Here is a 19,533-nt window from a genome sequence, read left to right on the forward strand (position 1 = left end):
CTTGAAAGCTGCGATGGCAATGCATCTCTAGCCATAACTAGCCAGGAGTCATCCCTGTCCCACAAGTTGTTTTCCTTCCCATCCTTTGGCTGACTAAACAGAGGATGCACCCAGCTGAAACTTGGGAGAGGGAGAAATCCTCTTAGCCTCAGCCTCTCGTTCGCTGCCGAGGCTCCCAGAGCAGAAACGCAGGAGCCTGCAGCCCCCTGGAGCTGCTGTGCCACCAAACGCTTCGTGCTCTCTTTGAGGAAGGCAGAGGAGGAGCACATCCTTCTATTCTGCTGGGCAGCAGCAGCAGCATCCCTGCTCGGCAGCACCAGCCTGGGAGGCACCGCCAGGCTCCAGCACAGAGCCTCTGGCAGCTCCTGGCTGGCTAATAGAAAAGAGATTAATTCCAATCCTTATTTAGGCTCTGCCTACCGCCATGAAGGTGACACTACTTAACACGGGCAGGAATTCCTTTGCGGTTCGCTGCCGTTCGGTCGTGCCTTGAATTTGTCTCGATTCAAGCGGTTTGCCTTTAGTAGCAGACTAAATAGAGTGGAATCAATCCAAGCTGGCGTTGAACGGCGCTACACGGACCCGCTGGCGTTGCCAACAGGTATCAAACTGCACCCTGGCTCTCCTCCCTTTCACACAGGCACAAACACTCTCTGTTCCACGCAAACGAGTCTGTCTCTTCCCTCTGAGAGGGGAGGAAACGCTCATGCAACTTTTATAAAGGCTGGCACCTCGCAACAGCCAACTTGAGCACATAGACGGCTCGCACAGGTGTTTTTTGGGAGGTGCTGATGGCAAGAACTCAAATAGCGACAACTGTTTATTGTTCCAAAAATGCAACATGTTAGCTCCTAATGGCAGGGAAGTTAACAGCTGCTCACTTCAGTTTCAATTAAAGAATAGAGCTGATAACAACCAAAGCTATAGATAAAGAATCCTCTTAACTTCACTCATCCCCTTTTGGAAATTCTTGCAGAGTTTCTCTGCAACAAGGATAAGGAGAAATATGCAGTGCTCTTGCATGAGTGATATTTCCCCTCTGTGTTCAATACTAGACTGCTGTGAACAACTAGAGACTTCACAATAGGCTTCTCAGTATATATAACTAAATAATAAATAAATTCAGAAGAGTGGGAAATTACTCTCGTGTACATTTTCCCTGTCTTAAACAAGATGATGAATCTTCTGGAGGAAGTTAGTATTTGCCATACCCGCGAAATTAGCAAATTTCACGCCCATAAAATCTGCTACCATCAGAACCCAAAAGCTCTCTGTGGTGTTACTTCCCAGCCTAATTGTAAGGATGGTTGTGACAGAAGAATCTTAGGAAGGGAAGTGATTAGTACATGATATTTTCATCTTGTTGTTCCACCTCACTGCTTACAGAACGAGCACAGCTTTCTGGTGGCTTCCTCCTAAGCTATTTATTAACTCCCTTATTTTACCAAACTTGCATCCTGGCTGTGGAGGACTTTGATTTCCATGCTTAGTTGTAAGCTGAGGGCCTTCAGTGCCCTTGCAGGTTGAAGCATTTCATGTAAGTTGGTTCTTAAATTATCCAGGTGAGCAATTTGTTAACTGGGTAGGCTGCTAGCCAAGAAACTAACTTTGGACATTTTCTTCAATATTAAAAAATCAATAACACGCCGTGCGCCTGCTTAACAAATGCAGCTGGTTTTAATAAGAAGTATGGCTGTATATGACAGCTACTCCTTTTATGCCTTTCCTTAAAAATAAACCAAGTTTTAATCTATGTGAGGTGAGGTAGAATCCTCCTTAGATGGAGTCCCTCGGTGCTTTTTGAATGTTTAGTCATTCCTTCAGCTCCTGTTACTGATGTCGAAAAAAGAGTTGGTAAAGGGGGAAGTAGTCCCACAATCAGATTCAAATTCACTTTTTTGTGAAATTTGTTGTCTTTTGAATTTTTGTCATTTGTGATCTTCAGGATTTTTCCAATAACATTGCACCTTTATCAAATCAATTTAATCGATCCCTGGGCATTTTATTTGCATCACTCTTAACATATGAGTCATTGTCTTCTCTGAAAAAAATATCCTTCTCCCTCCTTCAGGATGTAGAACCATTTCAAGTGAGAACTCACAGTCAGCCATGGACATAAATTTAGGTCTGTTAGCCCCTGAAGCTCTTCTTGAATTTTCTTTCTATTTCTTCTCATAGAGTTGCAGATTGCATCTTTTTAAATCTTGGCTTAGGAAGACCATTCCCACAGACTTTAGCTGGGACTTTTTTGGACGTTTATTGAAAATAGGGGCCTGGAGCCCTCCCGCTTGACTCTTGGTACACATAGATGATTTAATTTCCAAAACCTGAGGTGTGTTAAAGAGAGAGAAATACTGATCTCTGAGATTATGGACAAGTAGGGATGGGAACGTGCCCTGTAATTTCTTGGAGCTGTGTATTTCCAAGTGATGATTGTGCATGTTTTGTGTCAGAAAGCGACTGCTCATGCAGGTATTTTTATAAATCCCTCATACCTATCAGATACCCCATATCTCAGCAATATTCCCCTTCCATCTCAATATTATGAAAGCCTGACCTACTATTAATACAATTGTATGCTTGTAGCATACACTAAAGTGGTATCATAAGAGTCTTTCATCTATGAGTATAAAATAATAAAACCTAAATTCTCTCAGTGCGAGGCAAATGCTACGGCAATTTGAGCTTGGAGCATTTTAAGCATCATTGCTACCATAAGATCACATCAATAGAATTAAATTAGATCATGGAAACTCAACATTTTTCTTAGTGTTGTTGCCATAGAAAAGGTGGCTCACTTCAGAGCTTTTTGAACATAACTATTTGAGCAGTAGACAGACAGAGAACAAAACAAAGTCCAATTTGAGATTACAAATGTGTGTCTATATATATACACACACATTTATTTTCCCTCTCCTTTGTTCTAGAATCTGTCCAGCATGTTTCTCATTTTGCCAACCACGTAAATAACATCAACTCAGTGGCATTTCAACTGCATTAATAAAATTTTGTTCCCAAAATACATTGGGTACTGATGGTAGCTGGAGTAGTAAGCACAAGCTGAAAAGAAAAAAATAAATGAATCTGTAAACCAGTTCAGTTACCAACAGATAGTGTTTTACCTGGAGTCAGATGCTATAAAATCTGATTTCCACCTGCCTTAGCCATGAGAGCAGCCTTTATCCATGGGTTGGTTGCAGTGATAGCACTCACAGAATTGATTTGCCAAGGTGTTGATTGTGATGTGTCTTGTGGAAATCATTTGAAATTGAGAATGATGAGCACCCTGGCTCAGGTTTGAGATTAGAAATGTCTCCCAGTCCCAGATCTGAGGAGGGGAAGCTCCCACGGGAAGTGTCTCCTGTATCCTGTGGTGCCCAAGCCCTAGACAAGCTCACGGAGGCGTTTCTCAGTGTGTCTTTGCAGCAGATATGGAAGTTCAAAACATTATGAAAACAGTCTTGGCAGTCCCTAGTTCACAGTTTCAGCTCTCATGTACATTCACCCAAAGTGGCTTTTCCAGGGAAGCAATGCTCAGCCTCGTTTGACAGCTCCCATTTCCACCCATTTCCTTTGCAGTCGTTGATGATCAGAACCATATGCACATATTTTATGTTTTATAAAAATATAAATATAAAACTTATATATTTTATACATTTACATTATTTCAAAGCCCTAAATACTGCAGCAAAGAGAGAGCTGGCACTCAAGAGGAAGTGCAATTCTCTAATTGAATTTTGCAACACTTCAGATGTGAATCTCTCTTAGGGATTAAATGTAACAGCTATGATTGCCCTTTAAGTAACACAGTATGAAAACTTAATGTCACTGAAGTTTAGGTTGTGTCCCGTGTTTTGGTCTCTGACCTTTGTTTTTGTGTGTTTCCCAAAGTTAGATGAAAACAAATGAATGGGGGGAAAACCTCCACAAAATCTCAGCTTGGCAGCTCCAGAAGAAATAAGTTTAACATTGGAGAGTCCTGATTCTTTCCAAACAACTCATCTAAATTGGTGGTAAAACTGCCATCAAATTCAGTGATGCAAAATTAGAAACCTTCACTTCTAATTTCACATATCTCAGCAGAGATTTGAGGTTTCCTGAAGCCATACTGTATACAGTTAGAAAAGTCCAGATATGTTCAGAATTTTCCTCTTTAAAGGTGTTTTTAATGCACACGCATGCTCATGCATATGGCTGGAAAGTGGATGTAGCTTTCACTAAGTCATGATGTCCAGTCATAATTTATAATCTTAGTTTAATCGGAATACATGTCAGGAAATCATGTGGGTTTTTCCTTAAGTATGATATTTTGTTTAAAAATAAACAAATAAACTCTGTAGAGAATACACAATATTCGTTAAACAAGGATATGACAGTTCTGTTGTACATATTTATATATATAAAAAAAAGGCTGAAAAAGAAGACAAGAAAGCAAGATATTTATGTCCCCCATTAATATTTAAAGCTTTTTTTTTTCAGGAAGTGCAGGATAAGCACATCCCAGCTGCTGAAAGTCTCCTGATAAACAATGCCCCAGGCAGAGCACGGTTAACACCTCATTCTCAGTCGCAGGCCAATCTGTTTGCCTTTCTCTGAGCTCTTCTTGTCGAGCACAAGTTGCCTTTTTCCCTTCTGTCGTGGCAGTGCCAGAGGTGCCCAGTGCTGGAATTCTGGAATTCTGGAATTCTGGAATTCACCTTCCGAGGAGGGAGCGAGGCTCTGCCAGCCCCCGGCCCAGGGGTGCAATGCGCTTCTGCTTCGGGCACGGGAAAACCGCTTTAATTACTGGGTTAGAGAGAATAAAAATTACTTCAGATCGCTTCTTCCTCTTGCTGTAGCAGGAAAACAATGCTGGTGCAACTGTTTTTCTTCTCTTCAAGTTTTTGGACCGCTCTGGAAGCCTTGTTTGTCTCTGGTCTCCGTTTTGAACCTGCATCCTGAGATGATGTTCTGACACACATCAGTGGAGTGTCTGCCTCCCAGAGACACAAACCTTTCTTTTTTGCCTAAGTATAAGAAATTGAAAAGGAAACAAAATTTCCTTTTGTTCCTCTGTAGAGCTGAACCAGCTGTATTGCCATTTTAATACCCATGGCTTTAGCCTCAGCTGTTATGGAAAAATAAATCCACACCAAAAAAAAACCCCAACCCAATCAAACAAGAAAACCCACCCAACCAACCACAACCAAAATGACTTAAAATATTTTAAATTCATATTTCATTAGGGAGGAAATTTCACCTTCATCTGCATACTTGGTAGCACTTGCTGTCTCTTTGTCCTGCACCTGAGCATGTGTAGCACACTGAAGTCCAGAGCACTGCACAGAGCAAGGAATAATAAAGAATAAAAATAGTTTGAAGGTTCTGACGACACCCTTGGTGGGTTTCTTTAAAAGCATTCTGGTTCCATAAAGTAGTGGCTGCTTCTGGAAAGACTTGACAGCTTTATATACAAAAAGTCTGAGTCTTGACAGCTTTAAAGTTGTCCCATATTGATTTTACTGTCGAAGAGTAACAAAAATAAGAAATTCTATTGATACCAAGAGAAGTTGTACAAAAAACATATCGCTGGGTCAAGATACTCTTATGTGGTTTGGTTTTTTTTTAAGAAAGAGTTTTCTGATAGTAAGTATTTGTCAAAAATTATAAAAAGAGATTTAGCTAGTCATATAAAGCAGATCTTGTAGATATGATAAAGTACCATGTTAAGCACACATAATAACAAATAATTTGTTATTATAATATTGAGATATATTTCAGTGTGATGGATGTTGTAATTTTCTCTCTATCCCAAAGCCTCAGTGAAGCTGTGACAGATAAACACCTATATCCTAAACCAGCCTTTTCTCCACTCCAGAACACCAGGTTATGATATTTTCCAGTTAAAGCACCAAAGTAAGGGAAAGAAGGCAGAGGAATTTATCTTAGGAAGGATTTTCTAAACCTTCCTTCTGTCTTCCTGTGAAACAGACCCCTAAAACTGAAGTAACCTGCTTTTGGTAATGCTAATCTTATAGATAGATTAATAAATTCTTCAGTAATTATTAGAGCCTCAAATGTTGAAGAAACTGTTGCATTTCTGCAGCTGCATGTCCATATTTTCCCAGTGCATGGATTCCCTCAGCTACATCTGCTGCAGAGGTTAACACTGTGCCTAAACCAGTCCTTTAGCATTTGACACAAGCTCAGGAAGTCACTTAATAACCTACAGAACTGTGCAGAAGTCTTTAAAGAGTAGCAGAGCATGACTAAGCTTAAAAAGATAAAATGACATATCTTTGCTCACTGAATTACTCCGTGTGGGTAGGGCAGAACACCTAAGACAAAAGCAGGAGAAAGGTGGTGCCTGTTGCCATTGCTGCTGCAATAAATAATGCTTTAGGAAGCTGCTTTTGATTTCCCAGGCAGCCATAAGCAAATTGCCACGAGTTGTACATCAAAATGAACTCGGACAGTGGATTTGCACTTGGATTGGCAGGGAGCTCTGACAGCACCAAGGATTTCCTGTAACATTTCCCAGCTCATTTCCCTCCCTGTGCAATTTCAGGTGTGTGGCTGAGGGAAAGGATGTGTGGATAATGCTTTAATGCTTTTCTGTGTTACAGCTAACTCCAGGTGACGTACCAGTCCCTTAAAATCACTGTTAGTGAAATCTGCTGCAGCTACCTGGGGTAATTCTGCTTTGCAGCAGTGCCTGGGCCATGCCTGGCTGGAGGGTGGCTGCTGGCTCTGTGCTGTGCCCAGGGCACTGGGCTGTGCTGGCCCACAGCAGTTCCCTCCTGGTGGAGCCTGCTCTCACACCAGCACATCTGGGACAGAGGTTTCTGTCCCTAAAACCTGCCAGCACCAGTGAATAAAACCACTGCAGGTTACTATGATTGAATAGCAGGAGTCCACCAGGCATTTATTTAAGTAGTTTTCTGTCCCTAATTGCCTGTTTCTCCTCTTCTCCAGAAGTTTTCCTCCACTCAATTTTGTTGATTCAACTATTTTTCTGCTCTCTGAAGTATACAGTGAAACCTCATATGCTTTTTGTCAGCACAGTTGTTCTCAAAACTTCTTCTTGTTGTCCTATAGTTGATGGATTCTTTAGTTCTGCAATGATCTGGGTTAGAGTCTTGAAGGAAAAGACTTTTTGGAACAAGATTTCGTTGCAAATTGTGTTTGTTAACCCACATTTCAGTAGCCTGTCTTACAGTGCTGATTGCAGATAGCACAACTACAGGGACAGTGAACTGCAGTGGAGAAGGAATGGGAATGGGGACCAGTTATTGGGAATGTGTATTGCATGTCGTGGGGGCTGAGGGGGGGGAAGAGCCTCTTAAATGAAAATTGCTCTTGGTGGAATTATAGCATGAGCAATGGGCTAGCCCAGCTCTGTCAGAATGATTTGGTTTTAAAAACACCTTACTATTAAAGGCGTTTAAGTTAACAAGATCATTCTGACAGAACTGGGTTAGGGAGGGCCTGCACACAGCTCTGCTGGCACATAGAGGCAGGAGAGCCAAGGCAGGGCAGGCAAGTGGCACTTTGCAGTGGGCACTGTGAGCAGCATCTGAGCCACTGCCATGGCAGCAGGGCTGATTACAGCCTCATCCCTCTTCATCTTGCTCTTGGGTGGAGAACTGCCTCTTAATTTGACTGTCTGGTGAGTAAGTGAGTGATCTTTACACAAACGAATAATCCTCTGAGGAATAAGCCTTATTATTTATGGCAAGAAGTATTCATTCCTTTGCAGAGGAAAACATGATCCTGCTGCCTTATCCAAGGTGATTTCAATCAGGTTCAGGTACAATTTAATAGATATGTACTGGAAACAGGATGGGTATGGAGATAAGTTATGCAGGCAAGGATGACACCCTTTTTGTTGGATATGGTGTTTTGATAGCTCTTTCTGATGCAATTTAGGTTTGTTCTGCTTTAATGGCAAATTAAAAACCACAGTTCTCTTGTAAGTGAGAGGGATGGAGCAGCTCTGCTGGGAGGAAAGGCTGGCACAGCTGGCATTGCTCACCTGCACAGGAGAAGCTTGGGCTGAGCTCAGGGTGGCCTTGCAGGGCCTGAAGGAGCTGCAGGAAAGATGGGGAGAGACAATGGCCAAGGGCTGGAGGGACAGGAGCCAGGGAATGGCTGCCAGTGCCAGAGGGCAGGGCTGGGTGGGATCTTGGCAATGAGGAATTGTTCCCTGGCAGGGTGGGCAGGCCCTGGCACAGGGTGCCCAGAGCAGCTGGGGCTGCCCCTGCATCCCTGGCAGTGCCCAAGGCCAGGCTGGACACTGGGGCTGGAGCAGCCTGGGACAGTGGAAGGGGTCCCTGCCATGGCTGGGGTGGCACTATAGGACATGAAAGAACACAAGTGCACACCACTGCTCTCAAGGTGAGGAAAAGGGAAGTTTATTTTCTCACTCCAACATTCATAGTGTTCTAAAAGTGACAGTGGGTTGGGGGGTGACAGTGGCACCTCTCCAATGACACTGGACAAACCAACAATCCATCAAATTTCTCCTCCTCCATAAAAGAATGCAAAACAATGAGTTATTTACAGAAAGTTCATTACAAGAATGTCAACATCAGAAGGCTTAGAAAATCTTAAAAAATCAGGGCAACAAGGGGTGGCACTGGATGGGTTTAAAGGTCCAACCCAACCCACTCTGGGATTCTATGAAGGAGAGTAAGAAGAGTTCCTACAAGTGTGACTGGAGCATTAAGGACTTATTTCTGTTAGTGAAATGTAAGGCTCTGTTGTGCTGCCAAGCAGGGATGAGAGAGGCAAAGATGATCACTCTGCCCAATGTGGGAAGGCTTTGCATCATTTTGCTGTTTTTGGTAGGAAAGAACCTTCTCTGAGTCCTTGAGAAAGGGGAAAAGGAAGCAAAAGTTGCAGTGTAGCCAATACCTAGAGAGGTTAGAACAAACCTAAAAAGTTTAAGAAAGAAGAACAGTGTGTAGAAAAAATAAAAAATCAACAGATGTTCCACACCTGTGGGGACAAAAAAAAAAAAAAAGGGTAAGAAATAGCACTGTCTGGCACTCCCTAGGTGGTCATTAAATGAAGGCATCTCATCAATTATTTGAAGTTGCTTGTATTGTAATGAGGATTTGCTTATAATAAATTAGCATCTAAGATAGAAATTAGGTATTTAATGTACAAAATATAGTGGATCCTGAAAATTCTACAAAAAAACCCCTTTTGGGCAAAAATCATCAGGTTTTCTTTTTGGATCTCTGGTGTAAGTTATTTAAAGAAAGCAGTACCCAAGGGTTTTATTTTACCTCAATAACAGTTATTTAGTAACTCATAAAATCCATCACAATGAAATAGTGAGGTCAAAGGGCTGAGATGCTGCATATCATCACTGCAAATGAAATAATGAAAAAATGTTGCTGCAGTTCTTAAGACAAACCTCCATGTCTGTTGTGTGAAGAACCACTAGAGTGGCTCTAAAATATTTTAAACTGAGATCATGGTGTAAATCAATGCACTGGCATTGTAATAAAGTGGTTTATTTAACCAGGTGAATATTCTGTGCTTTGAAAATGAAAAAAAAATTTTTGTTGTTTTTTATGGTCTTACTTTGCTTCTTTTTTAATGCAAAGTTTATACCTTCAACTACTTTTATTAACTTTATTAATCTTTTTAACAAATTACTGCATGCCAGTGGTCACCTTTTAAAGCTACAAGACGATTTTAAAATGATTGTAGTGAAATAAACTCTCTTTATTAAAGAAGTGCTTCCCTCCACTCATGCACAAAATGAGCTTTATATCTGTGTAAGTGTCCACTGCCACACGTGGCTCTAACTGTGTGCAAGGGCTGAGCTCCCAGCTGTGACCTGCATGGGTCTGAGTTGCAGAGAGGTCCCAGTGTGTATGACAGTGCTTTCTGGAGCTATGTGCTGGTTCTGTCCTCCTGTCAGCTTATAAACCTCTTGGTAATCACTTTGGGTTGTACTTGCACGAGACTCACACACTCCATGGCTGAGTTTTATGAGTACAGTTCCAAGATGCAAGTTCCTGTGAACAGAATAATATTTTTCTAAAACTCCATCAGCACACAGAGTGGAAAACAAACCACTCAGCTTTATCTGTACTTCTCTATAGCCTGTGCATGGAGAACAGCATTTATGAATACAGTTTTAAGTTTTTTGAGGACATAAGGCAGTTGTTTGAATCTGTGCTCCATGACATAGTGGAGCATTTTCTTTCATCTATTTGCTACATTAAAGAAATTCTTTATATTTTAAATATCACTTTCCCCTCTCAGGCATGAATGGAGAACTCAAGCTGTTTTGTAAACAGCTTTGCTGGATTAGAGTTGATCTGGAGTTGTATACACCCACCAGTGTGCAGGGAAACCACTCAGAACATCACTGAAGTTTTGTTTAAGGCAACAGCCCAAGGCCATCTGAACATGTGGAGATTAAAAGCAAAAATTATACTTTCATCAACACAAGCAAAATCTTGATGAAGGTGGAGCACTGCCTCCAGCTTTGGGGCCAGCACAGGGGGGACCTGGAGCTGCTCAGAGAGCCCAGAGGAGGCTCCAGGATGGGCAGAGGGATGGAGCAGCTCTGCTGGGAGGAAAGGCTGGCACAGCTGGCATTGCTCACCTGCACAGGAGAAGCTTGGGCTGAGCTCAGGGTGGCCTTGCAGGGCCTGAAGGAGCTGCAGGAGAGATGGAGAGAGACAATGGCCAAGGGCTGGAGGGACAGGAGCCAGGGAATGGCTGCCAGTGCCAGAGGGCAGGGCTGGGTGGGATCTTGGCAATGAGGAATTGTTCCCTGGCAGGGTGGGCAGGCCCTGGCACAGGGTGCCCAGAGCAGCTGGGGCTGCCCCTGCATCCCTGGCAGTGCCCAAGGCCAGGCTGGACACTGGGGCTGGAGCAGCCTGGGACAGTGGAAGGGGTCCCTGCCATGGCTGGGGTGGCACTGGGTGGGATTTAAGGTCCCTCCCATCCCAACTCATTCTATGATTCTGTGAAATACACTCTTGAAGGGCCACGTGCTTCTCTTCTTTTTGTTGCTAAGAAAAAAAGTAATTCTGGCTTCACTGGAATAATTTTGCTGTCATTCCACACTCAGCACTGCTTTAGACCGTGGCATAACATAAGAAGGGAAAGTGCTACTGTGCCTCACCTACTGGTCTTCCTTGATTTCCAAGTCTGCCTTTATATATTGCTTTTTAATATGTTATATAGACTGGTTCAAGAACCCTGTGGTCCCCTCCTACACATCCAATCTAGAGGATTACAATGGAAATGTTTGGCACTTCTCAGTTTTCCTATTAGCCAATGTGTAAATTGCTGGGCCACATATTAAAAATGCCTCCCATCAGCTCCCAGCCACATGCAGGGTGTTCTGTTCCCAGGAATGGGGCAGAAAAGTAATTTCCAGATTTGGTAAAGAAATCTGGGGACAATCCCACGTCCATGCATTGCATAAAGTGTGTGCCCTGATTCACTGACAGAGCCTGAATGAGAGTCTGTTTCTCAAATAACTCTTACAAGGCTCCTGCAGTCCAGGTTGAGCTGTGGAGTACAGAATTCAGGGAGCCCCTGACGCAGGGAATGATTGGCATCTGACTCCATGATTCAGAAAGCTGAATAATTGCTTTATTAAACTATATTATATTACATTAATACTATATTATGACTATACTAAAGAGATACCATACTTCAAAGAATACTAAAGAAAAACTTGTGACTGTCTGAGACAGCCAGGACACTGCTTTGACCCAACTGGCCAAGGAAACAAAGCAATCCTCAGCAGAATCCAATTGCCAAATCCCTTCAGGTAAACAATCTCCATAACACATTCCACATGTGCAGAAACAACAGGAGCAGCAAGTAGAGATAAGAATTGTTTTCTCTTCCTCTCTCTGTGCTTCTCCAGGAAAAACCCTGGGAGGGAGAATTCTGTCTCTGTTCAGAGAATGTGAGTACTATAGTGGATAACTTTATCCAGCTCAATATTTCCACACTGGTCACATCCCTCTGCAGGACTGGGATGTGCCAAAGCCCCATTGGGTTTTTTTCCTTTGCCCTGCACTGCCCAGCTTTGCTGCCAGTGCTCAGAATCTCCCAGCTTTGTGTGCTCTGTGTAAGTGTGCTGCTCACAGGGCTGTTTCACTCAGGGGGTTTAATGGCACAGGGTGTGCATTGCTGATGTTCCTGATGTGCTTTGGACTCGTTTGCCTTAAGGTATTGCTGAACACACAGCTACCGTGAGGACAGCCCAGTCACAGTGAATCTTCTCTATTAGTGTGAGTGGATAGGACCTAAATTTGATTGGAGTAAATGAAGAGTAACAAGCAGGAAGTCTGGGGGAGGAACCGAGGAGGGATGCACTGAAATGAACTTAATGCTTTCTAAGGATTGAGAGTGGCAGTGTGAAAACCAAATATCCTGTTCTTTCTTCAACCAAAAATAGTTCTGGAAGCTTCATATTGTTTTATCGCATTTATTTCATTTCTTTTAGAAGGCAGGCTATGGAGATTAATTAGAATTGTTTTCAAAAAGCTTCTTGAATATGAAGGGAAGTGCTTTATTATTATTTGGTCCTGTTGATAAAAAGAACTATATCAACTTGTGCTGGAAGTGTAAGGAAGTCAGTCCTGCCCACTTGTCCTTTTCTCTGAGGGGTTTTTGAGGTTTAGATACCAAGTGGTTTTTCACCCAGAAACAGTCACTCTAAAAAGAGAACAGTACATTACATCTTGCTCTGTTCAACCTCTAAAAAGGACCCTTAAATTGTGTTTTCAGTTTCTGCCCTCCATTTTGAATTCAATCCTGGGTGTTGGTTGAAGATGCTGTCTCTTGCTGTGTTTTACAGTGCTTTTATTTCTCCTGTGTTTTGATTCTTGCATCATTGGAGAAACCAGAAAAATCTGTCTCCTGGCAGGCACAGGCACCCACTCATCCAGTCAGATATAAAGAGGATCCCATCTGAGCAAAACCAATCACTTTGACTGAAATTTGGCTGTTTCTCTCTTTCAATACCTTCTACCCCCAAACATGCCCTGGAAATCTCTGTTTAACATGTGCCAGAAAGCAGCAGTAGTAAACTCCATTTAATTCCCTGGACTGAAGAGGCTTTTCAGAGGGTGAATGATGCATCCCATCATTAGACTGTTTGTTCCTCTTCCTTTTCTGGGATTAAGAGAATGTCAAGACATTTAAAACCTCTCACTTCTCTCACATTTTCTCCAAAACTTGCTCTCAAGAGCTTGCTGTATTCTCTGATTCCTTTATTTCCACCCCAGTTGGCAGTGAGGCCTATAAAGCTCCAGGTTCTGCTGTAATGGATATTCCCTCATTCTGGATGCATTGTCAAAGCACTGCACTATTAGCTCACCATTCTTCCATGCTGCTTGAGAGATTGAGTTTCACTTTGGTAGCAGCTCCTCTCCCCTTCTAACAAGACAAGTTTCTCACAGTTTCAGGTTTTCATGCAACAGATTTCACAGTTGCTTTGGCAATTACTGAAGTTTAAAAAAAATACTTTCTACATTGTTTGCTTTTAAAAGAACAGCTGACTTTTACTGGTCATGTAAAAGGTGTTCTGCATGTTTTATGTAGGGGGATAGAATATAAGAAAATAAAGATAGTGTGGAAAGTAATCTTACCCCTAAGGAGTTGCAGCTGGGCCAATTATCAAAGATTAGGAACAGGCCTGACTTTAACAGGCCCCAGCTGTAAGCAATGAGAAGAAGATGCTATAAAAGAGTGGGGTGGGTGGGTGAGAAGGGAACTGGAGTGAGTTGGGTGCTGTGAGGAGAAGGAAGAGTCAGTGCTCTGAGGAGATGCCCACGAGAAACACCAAGAAGGTATGGAACCTTTGTGGTAAGGAGACAGCATTATGGAACCTCTGCAATTAGATTATGACAGTTTTATGCTCTAAGTGTGTATGAACCTTAAAAAAGAACAACAAACCATCCCCCCCCCAAAAAAAAAAAAACCCAAAACCCTATTTCAGCTCTCAGGATTTTCCTAAACATGCAATAGTAGGAATTAATCTGAAAGTAAAAGAAAACCAGCTTAAATCACAGTGTAAGCTGAATAGGCATTGCTACTCTCTTGTATGTAGTGGTTTCTCCTGAGATTGTTTGGGCATGAATCAAAGGAAATGGATCAAGACCCTTTTCAGGTAACTCCATATCCCTGTGACGCACCCCTGCTCTCTGAGCCACACCCCATCTAGTTTTCCATTTCTGGGTTTGCCCATCCCTCTGGCATCAGCCCTGCTATGTTAACTTGCCTTTCCATTTCAAGGAATATTTACTCTGAGATGAAACGTGGTGTGACCTTTTAGTACATCAAAGGATGGGCAAGGAAAGAAAGACAAAATGCTCCCAAGTGTCCATCTAGGAAAATGTCTTTGAAATGAAACATGACTGTGTGCTTTCTCTGAAAGTGAAGGAGAGACACTGAGACCTGTAGTGCAGATGTGCATAAATGAGTTTCCTTAGTGGTCTGGTTTGGGAATCATGGATTTCACCGAGGATTTAGCAGTGCTGTTTCTGCTGGGCTGTGCAGGGTTTGCTGGGCAGTGGTGCTGCTGCAGAGAGGTGATGGCTAAACTGACAATGGGCTGCTGGAGCCTTGTACACTCAGGAGAAGTTTGGGTTTTTTTTTCTTGTGGAGGAAAGGAGAATAAGAATGCAAGAACATGATTTTTATTTGCTGTTATGATGGAATATGTGTTTGTAATTGACCACATTAACAGTGCAGGGTAGTGAGAAGGTTGGCAGCTTCTTCAGACCCTCAGATGAACTGCAAGATCCCAGAATGGTCTGGGTTGGGAGGGACCTTCAAGATCCTCCATTTCCACCTCCCTTCAATGGACAGGGACACCTTCCACTAGCCCAGGTTGCTGCAAACCCTGTCCAATTCTTAGGCCTGAATATTTTCCTAAGTGTGTGTAATCATTTATCTGGGTCTTCTCTTGGTGTTTGAGGCAATGAAAGAATACACAGAATCAATTTAACTATGCAATAACATTCTGAACTACAAATTTAAAAGCTAACATGGCTTATTTATGATGTAAAAGTAAATAAGATGTTTCAGAATGCTTTCCTAAGCTCTTTAGTCACTGATTTGAAGTTTCTTTTCTTCTTTCCCCCACCAGGAATCTTTAATGACTGGAAAACTCAATGGATCATGTTTTTCTCATCTAAGCTATTTTTACATTGACTGTGCTGTAAACACATGGAGGAGCTGTAAGTAAATGTTCTGTACTGCGTGATGAATTGGATTGCTACAGTCTGGAGGAAAGCAAAATAATAATAATTTCATTTTTGTGGTGATTTGCGTAGCGTGTGGTACAATGCCAGAAAGACTAACGGAAATGCTCATGGATACATGGACTCCATTAATAATATTATGGATTACTGTCCTTCCTTCCATTTATATGGCTCCAATGAATCAATCTCAAGTACTACCAAGTGGATCCAGTACAGGACTAAAAAGGCTAAATGAAGAACAAAGAGTTTTGCACCGTTCCAAGAGAGGCTGGGTTTGGAATCAAATGTTTGTATTGGAAGAATTTTCTGGACCTGAACCAATCCTAGTTGGCCGGGTAAGGCAAGATTTGGTTTTTTTCTCTGAGTGTATAAATGTGTGACGTGAGAAGGTTCTCAGTCATTCAGGCATTTCTAAGGAATTTCAGACTGAGGTGCTTTGATATCCATAGATCTGTGCTTTAAATGTACCTGACTGTAAGGACATGATTTCCTAGTTAGGTAACCTGCTATTTTCAACAAAAATATGCATATTCCATTTGTCAAAAAAGCCCACAAGCATGTTTATATCCTTTCTTTTGTATCATTAGTCACCACTCCTCACCTCTGTCAGCTGAAGATTTTTTACCAAAGCAGCTCTTTGCAATATGTTCCTGTGCATTCCTAAAGGTTGTTACACCTATAGGTCATGTTCTATCTTCAGTCTGATGAATCAAGTTGTTTATGCTCTGAGAATTTTTAAAAAATAAGAACCAGAAAGGAAAGTGTGGACTGTACAGCAAATTATGAGGTCCTAGTTTATATGGAGGTCTATGCACACATATGGAATAACGTTATTGCCATGGATATTTTAATTTATTGTCAATGTTAGGAAAATAACACAGGGCAAAATATCACATTTTTCAGTGTTACAGCTTTTCTGCTGCCCTAAAGCTTTGCTTGTTGCCATGCATTAGTTTATTGTGTAGCTCAGGGTGTTACCTCCAGTCAGTGAATCAGCCTTGCACTTGTATGAGCCATCTGTATCCATCAGGGATGAATTATCCTCAGAATTATTCTTAGAAAAGAATGATCTGTTCATAAATGCATGTTTAGCAGTGAGCAGGTATAAATACCTTAATTGTTTATCACTAAAGTTCAATTCTCTCTGAACAACAAAGTGTATTATTGTCTTACTAGCTGGCTACTGAGGTTGAGTAAAAAAAACCTAGACAAAATGATGGATAACAGTTAATTTCATGGTAATCTTGGAATTTCCATGGATAAATGAATAGCATATAGTATAATATAGGGACTGTCAATAGCTCTATTCTATTGAAGAGAACAGAGATCAAGTGCATTCCCAAATCTTCCCTAGTGTAGCCACTTTCCAGGTGAGACAGGGTTAGAAGGTGTAATGAGCTTTCTATGCAGTGGCTTTTGGTGCTGTGTCAATTTACATTTATATCAGCTATTTGTTATCTGTTCTCATTTGTTTCTCTGGGGTTAGTAAGGTAGCTCAATTTCACAGAGACAGCAAAGTGCATATTTCACATCTTAAAATGTTTTATTCAACCTGTTCTTTCTGGAATATTTTAGTCGTGCTTTTAAAATTATTTGGAGTAGCTGGGGAGAATCCTGGGTTTGTACTTTGTGGTATTTTGATTTTCAGGATATATCCAGGTCTAAATATTTCTACTGTTTTAAGGGGTTTTTTTTTGGTCATTATAATATCCTGAATTGTTTGAGTCATTGGTGAATAGAAGTGGGTAGGTTAAACTAAGCCAAACCAAGGAAGACATTATCCCCTCTTCTGCTGGCAGTTTAAATGGAATTAGCTAAAATGCTGTGACACTCTATTTGTTGAGACTGCTGCATAATTAAAACACTGCATGTTATAGACGGAAATGAGCAAGAAGCAAAGTTTGTTCCCATAGGGAGGAATTTTTGGTTTATTCATTAGAACATAGACATAGAATATTTTTGGAATTCTTCTCTCTATTTTTTCCTCCCTCTCCGGAAAAATCATCCATGTTTCTGACTTATTTTTCTTTCCTAAGGCTTGTGAGTATTGAGAGTGCTTTCAGGCTGGTGGGAGCAGAGGTACCACAGCTTTCAGAGCTGCTCTTAATCCTTCCTGACTGGAAAGCAGAGACTCCCTCAATTATACTTCTTGGCAATCCTTCCCAAAACTTGAGGGTGTACAGAATGTCACAAGCAAAATACTTTGCTTCTCTGTGAAGTTAGGCTGTGGTTTGTCCTCTGTCACCCTCATTGGTTTCTTATCCACTGCAATTTAAAAATAACCTCATTGTCAGAACTTGCAGTGGATTTGCACTTACCTGGTTCCTCCTCCCGGCTTTTCCACTTCCACTCTTCCTCCAGCCCTCTGAGCTTTCCCCTGCCAAACCATTTGCACACCTGGGGTATTTCCTTTGTCCCAGGACGTTATTAATTATTTTTTCTGCCCTATCACCTTGATTTTCTTTTTTCTTTTTTTTGGCCAGACTTTGAATGAAGGACACTCAGTAAAACAGGATATAGTGAGTGCAGAGAGGCTTAACATCGTGGAGAGAGCGATATCAAATGTCTGCCCCATTTTTGCTGCATTTTCTGGATATAAATGTGCTTTTGTCCTGTTAAAGAGTCAGTATTGCTTGCTATGTGCTTTTTACATGTTGAAAGTTCTAGTATAATCTTCAAACAAATCTTTTATTTGGTGGTTAATTGCTTCAAAGAAAACATTCTAGAAACAAATCTAATTATGCAGATCTTTGTTGCAGTTTTTGTCTTTGCAGTGTTGTAGAGTGTACCTGGTGCTTTTCATAGTCATGTATGTTTTATACAAACATTTAATCAGGTGCTTTTGGAGAATAAATACAAAAATAAGTTTTGCACAAACAGAAACAATACACAGGCAAGCAGGATTTGTTTTATGTTCTCAGAGGTACCTTTAAAACTCACTGAAAATTCAGCTCTGGAGCTTCTCAGAATAGAACTGATATTTAAATAATGGTTTTCATGTTAGTGGGTGGAAAGGCACTGAATAGAAGCATTTGGTCCTAAAGGAATTGGTGGAATTTATCAGCAAAATAAAACTGAAAACTGAGATTAATTTTATAGGATACAAACAGAACACAAATCACTTTGCAAGTCAAAGCCTGAATGCAGAGACTGTGAGTTCCTCCTGTTGGTTAAAAAGGTCTCATACCAAAGTTTGTGAAGTGCAGGGAAATTTAGCAAGACAAGATTACAGAGGTCTGTAGTATATTTTATTAAACTGCTCAGTTTTTCCAGGGGAAACAGCTCCCAGACATAAAGACTCTTCTCTGGAGTTTTAAGTGTTGCAATGCAACTGCACACACTTCAAAGGTGCTTTTTCATTGCTGTTCTGCATGGATATAGAGTAATAAATGCATTCTCAGTGTATTTGCTCTAATAAATGAAGTAAACTGGGGTGAGACTAATAGGAGGAATTAATGTGAACACCTTTTAAAGTGTGGTGTCTTTCTTCAATGACTCGAGTAAAGGACCGGAGCAAATCTTTTGCTTTCATTCTTGAACCTCTTAAAATGAATTTGAGTAATATGCACTTTTAATGCCAATTTTTGTCATTATGTTTGGTAGGATCAGGCTCAAAATGAGCAACTCTACTCGAGTTCACACATCTATAAAGAAGTGCTTTCTGAATTTATGAGATTTCCTATAAAAAGCAACAAATATTCTAGTTTTTAACTTACTTTTTTGGGCTATATTCATATGGCATTTATTTTGCCACATGGTATTTTCATAGAATCATGGAATAGAATATCCTGTGTTGGAAGGGATTCACAAGGATCATCCAGTCCAGCTCCTGTCCCTGCCCAGACCCCCAACAATCCCCCCTGGGCATCCCTGGTGTTGAGACCCTCCTGGGGCTCTGGCAGCCTCCAGTGCCCATTCCCTGGGAGCCTGGGCAGTGCCAGCACCTCTGGGGGAAGAATCTTTCCCTGATTTTCAGCACAACCATCCCCTGGTACAGCTTCATGCTCTGTGTCCCTCCTTTGGACCGTCTCTTTGTGATTTATATCATCCTTATTAAATTCTATCTCTTCTGATTCATTCTATATCATTCTGATTTATATAATTCTTATTAAAATGAGTCTCATTATTTTGATCTGCACATATAAAAATGTATATATGCATTTTGAGAAACCTGCAAAATAACCTTTTCTGTGTTCATGCAACACATGTCAAATGAGTTTGGGTTTATTCCCAGCAGTAGAACACCGAGTGACAGATTTGCAAATACCCTTTTGTACTTCATTTCTTTTTTCCC

At 41.3% G+C, this 19,533-nt stretch overlaps 1 protein-coding gene across 1 annotated transcript in view; it reads left to right on the top strand.

Moving 5' to 3' along the window:
- The window catches only part of CDH8 (cadherin 8), a 163,548-nt gene that overhangs the window by 1,102 nt on the left and 142,913 nt on the right, over nucleotides 1-19,533 (top strand). The window contains exon 2 of the mRNA XM_077185236.1: nucleotides 15,125-15,574. Coding sequence (XP_077041351.1) covers nucleotides 15,323-15,574 — 252 coding nt within the window. The 5' untranslated portion in view covers nucleotides 15,125-15,322. The remainder of the gene's footprint in view (nucleotides 1-15,124; nucleotides 15,575-19,533) is intronic.

The sequence above is a fragment of the Agelaius phoeniceus genome, chromosome 12 (genome assembly GCF_051311805.1).
Source record: "Agelaius phoeniceus isolate bAgePho1 chromosome 12, bAgePho1.hap1, whole genome shotgun sequence".
Lineage (NCBI taxonomy): Eukaryota > Metazoa > Chordata > Aves > Passeriformes > Icteridae > Agelaius > Agelaius phoeniceus.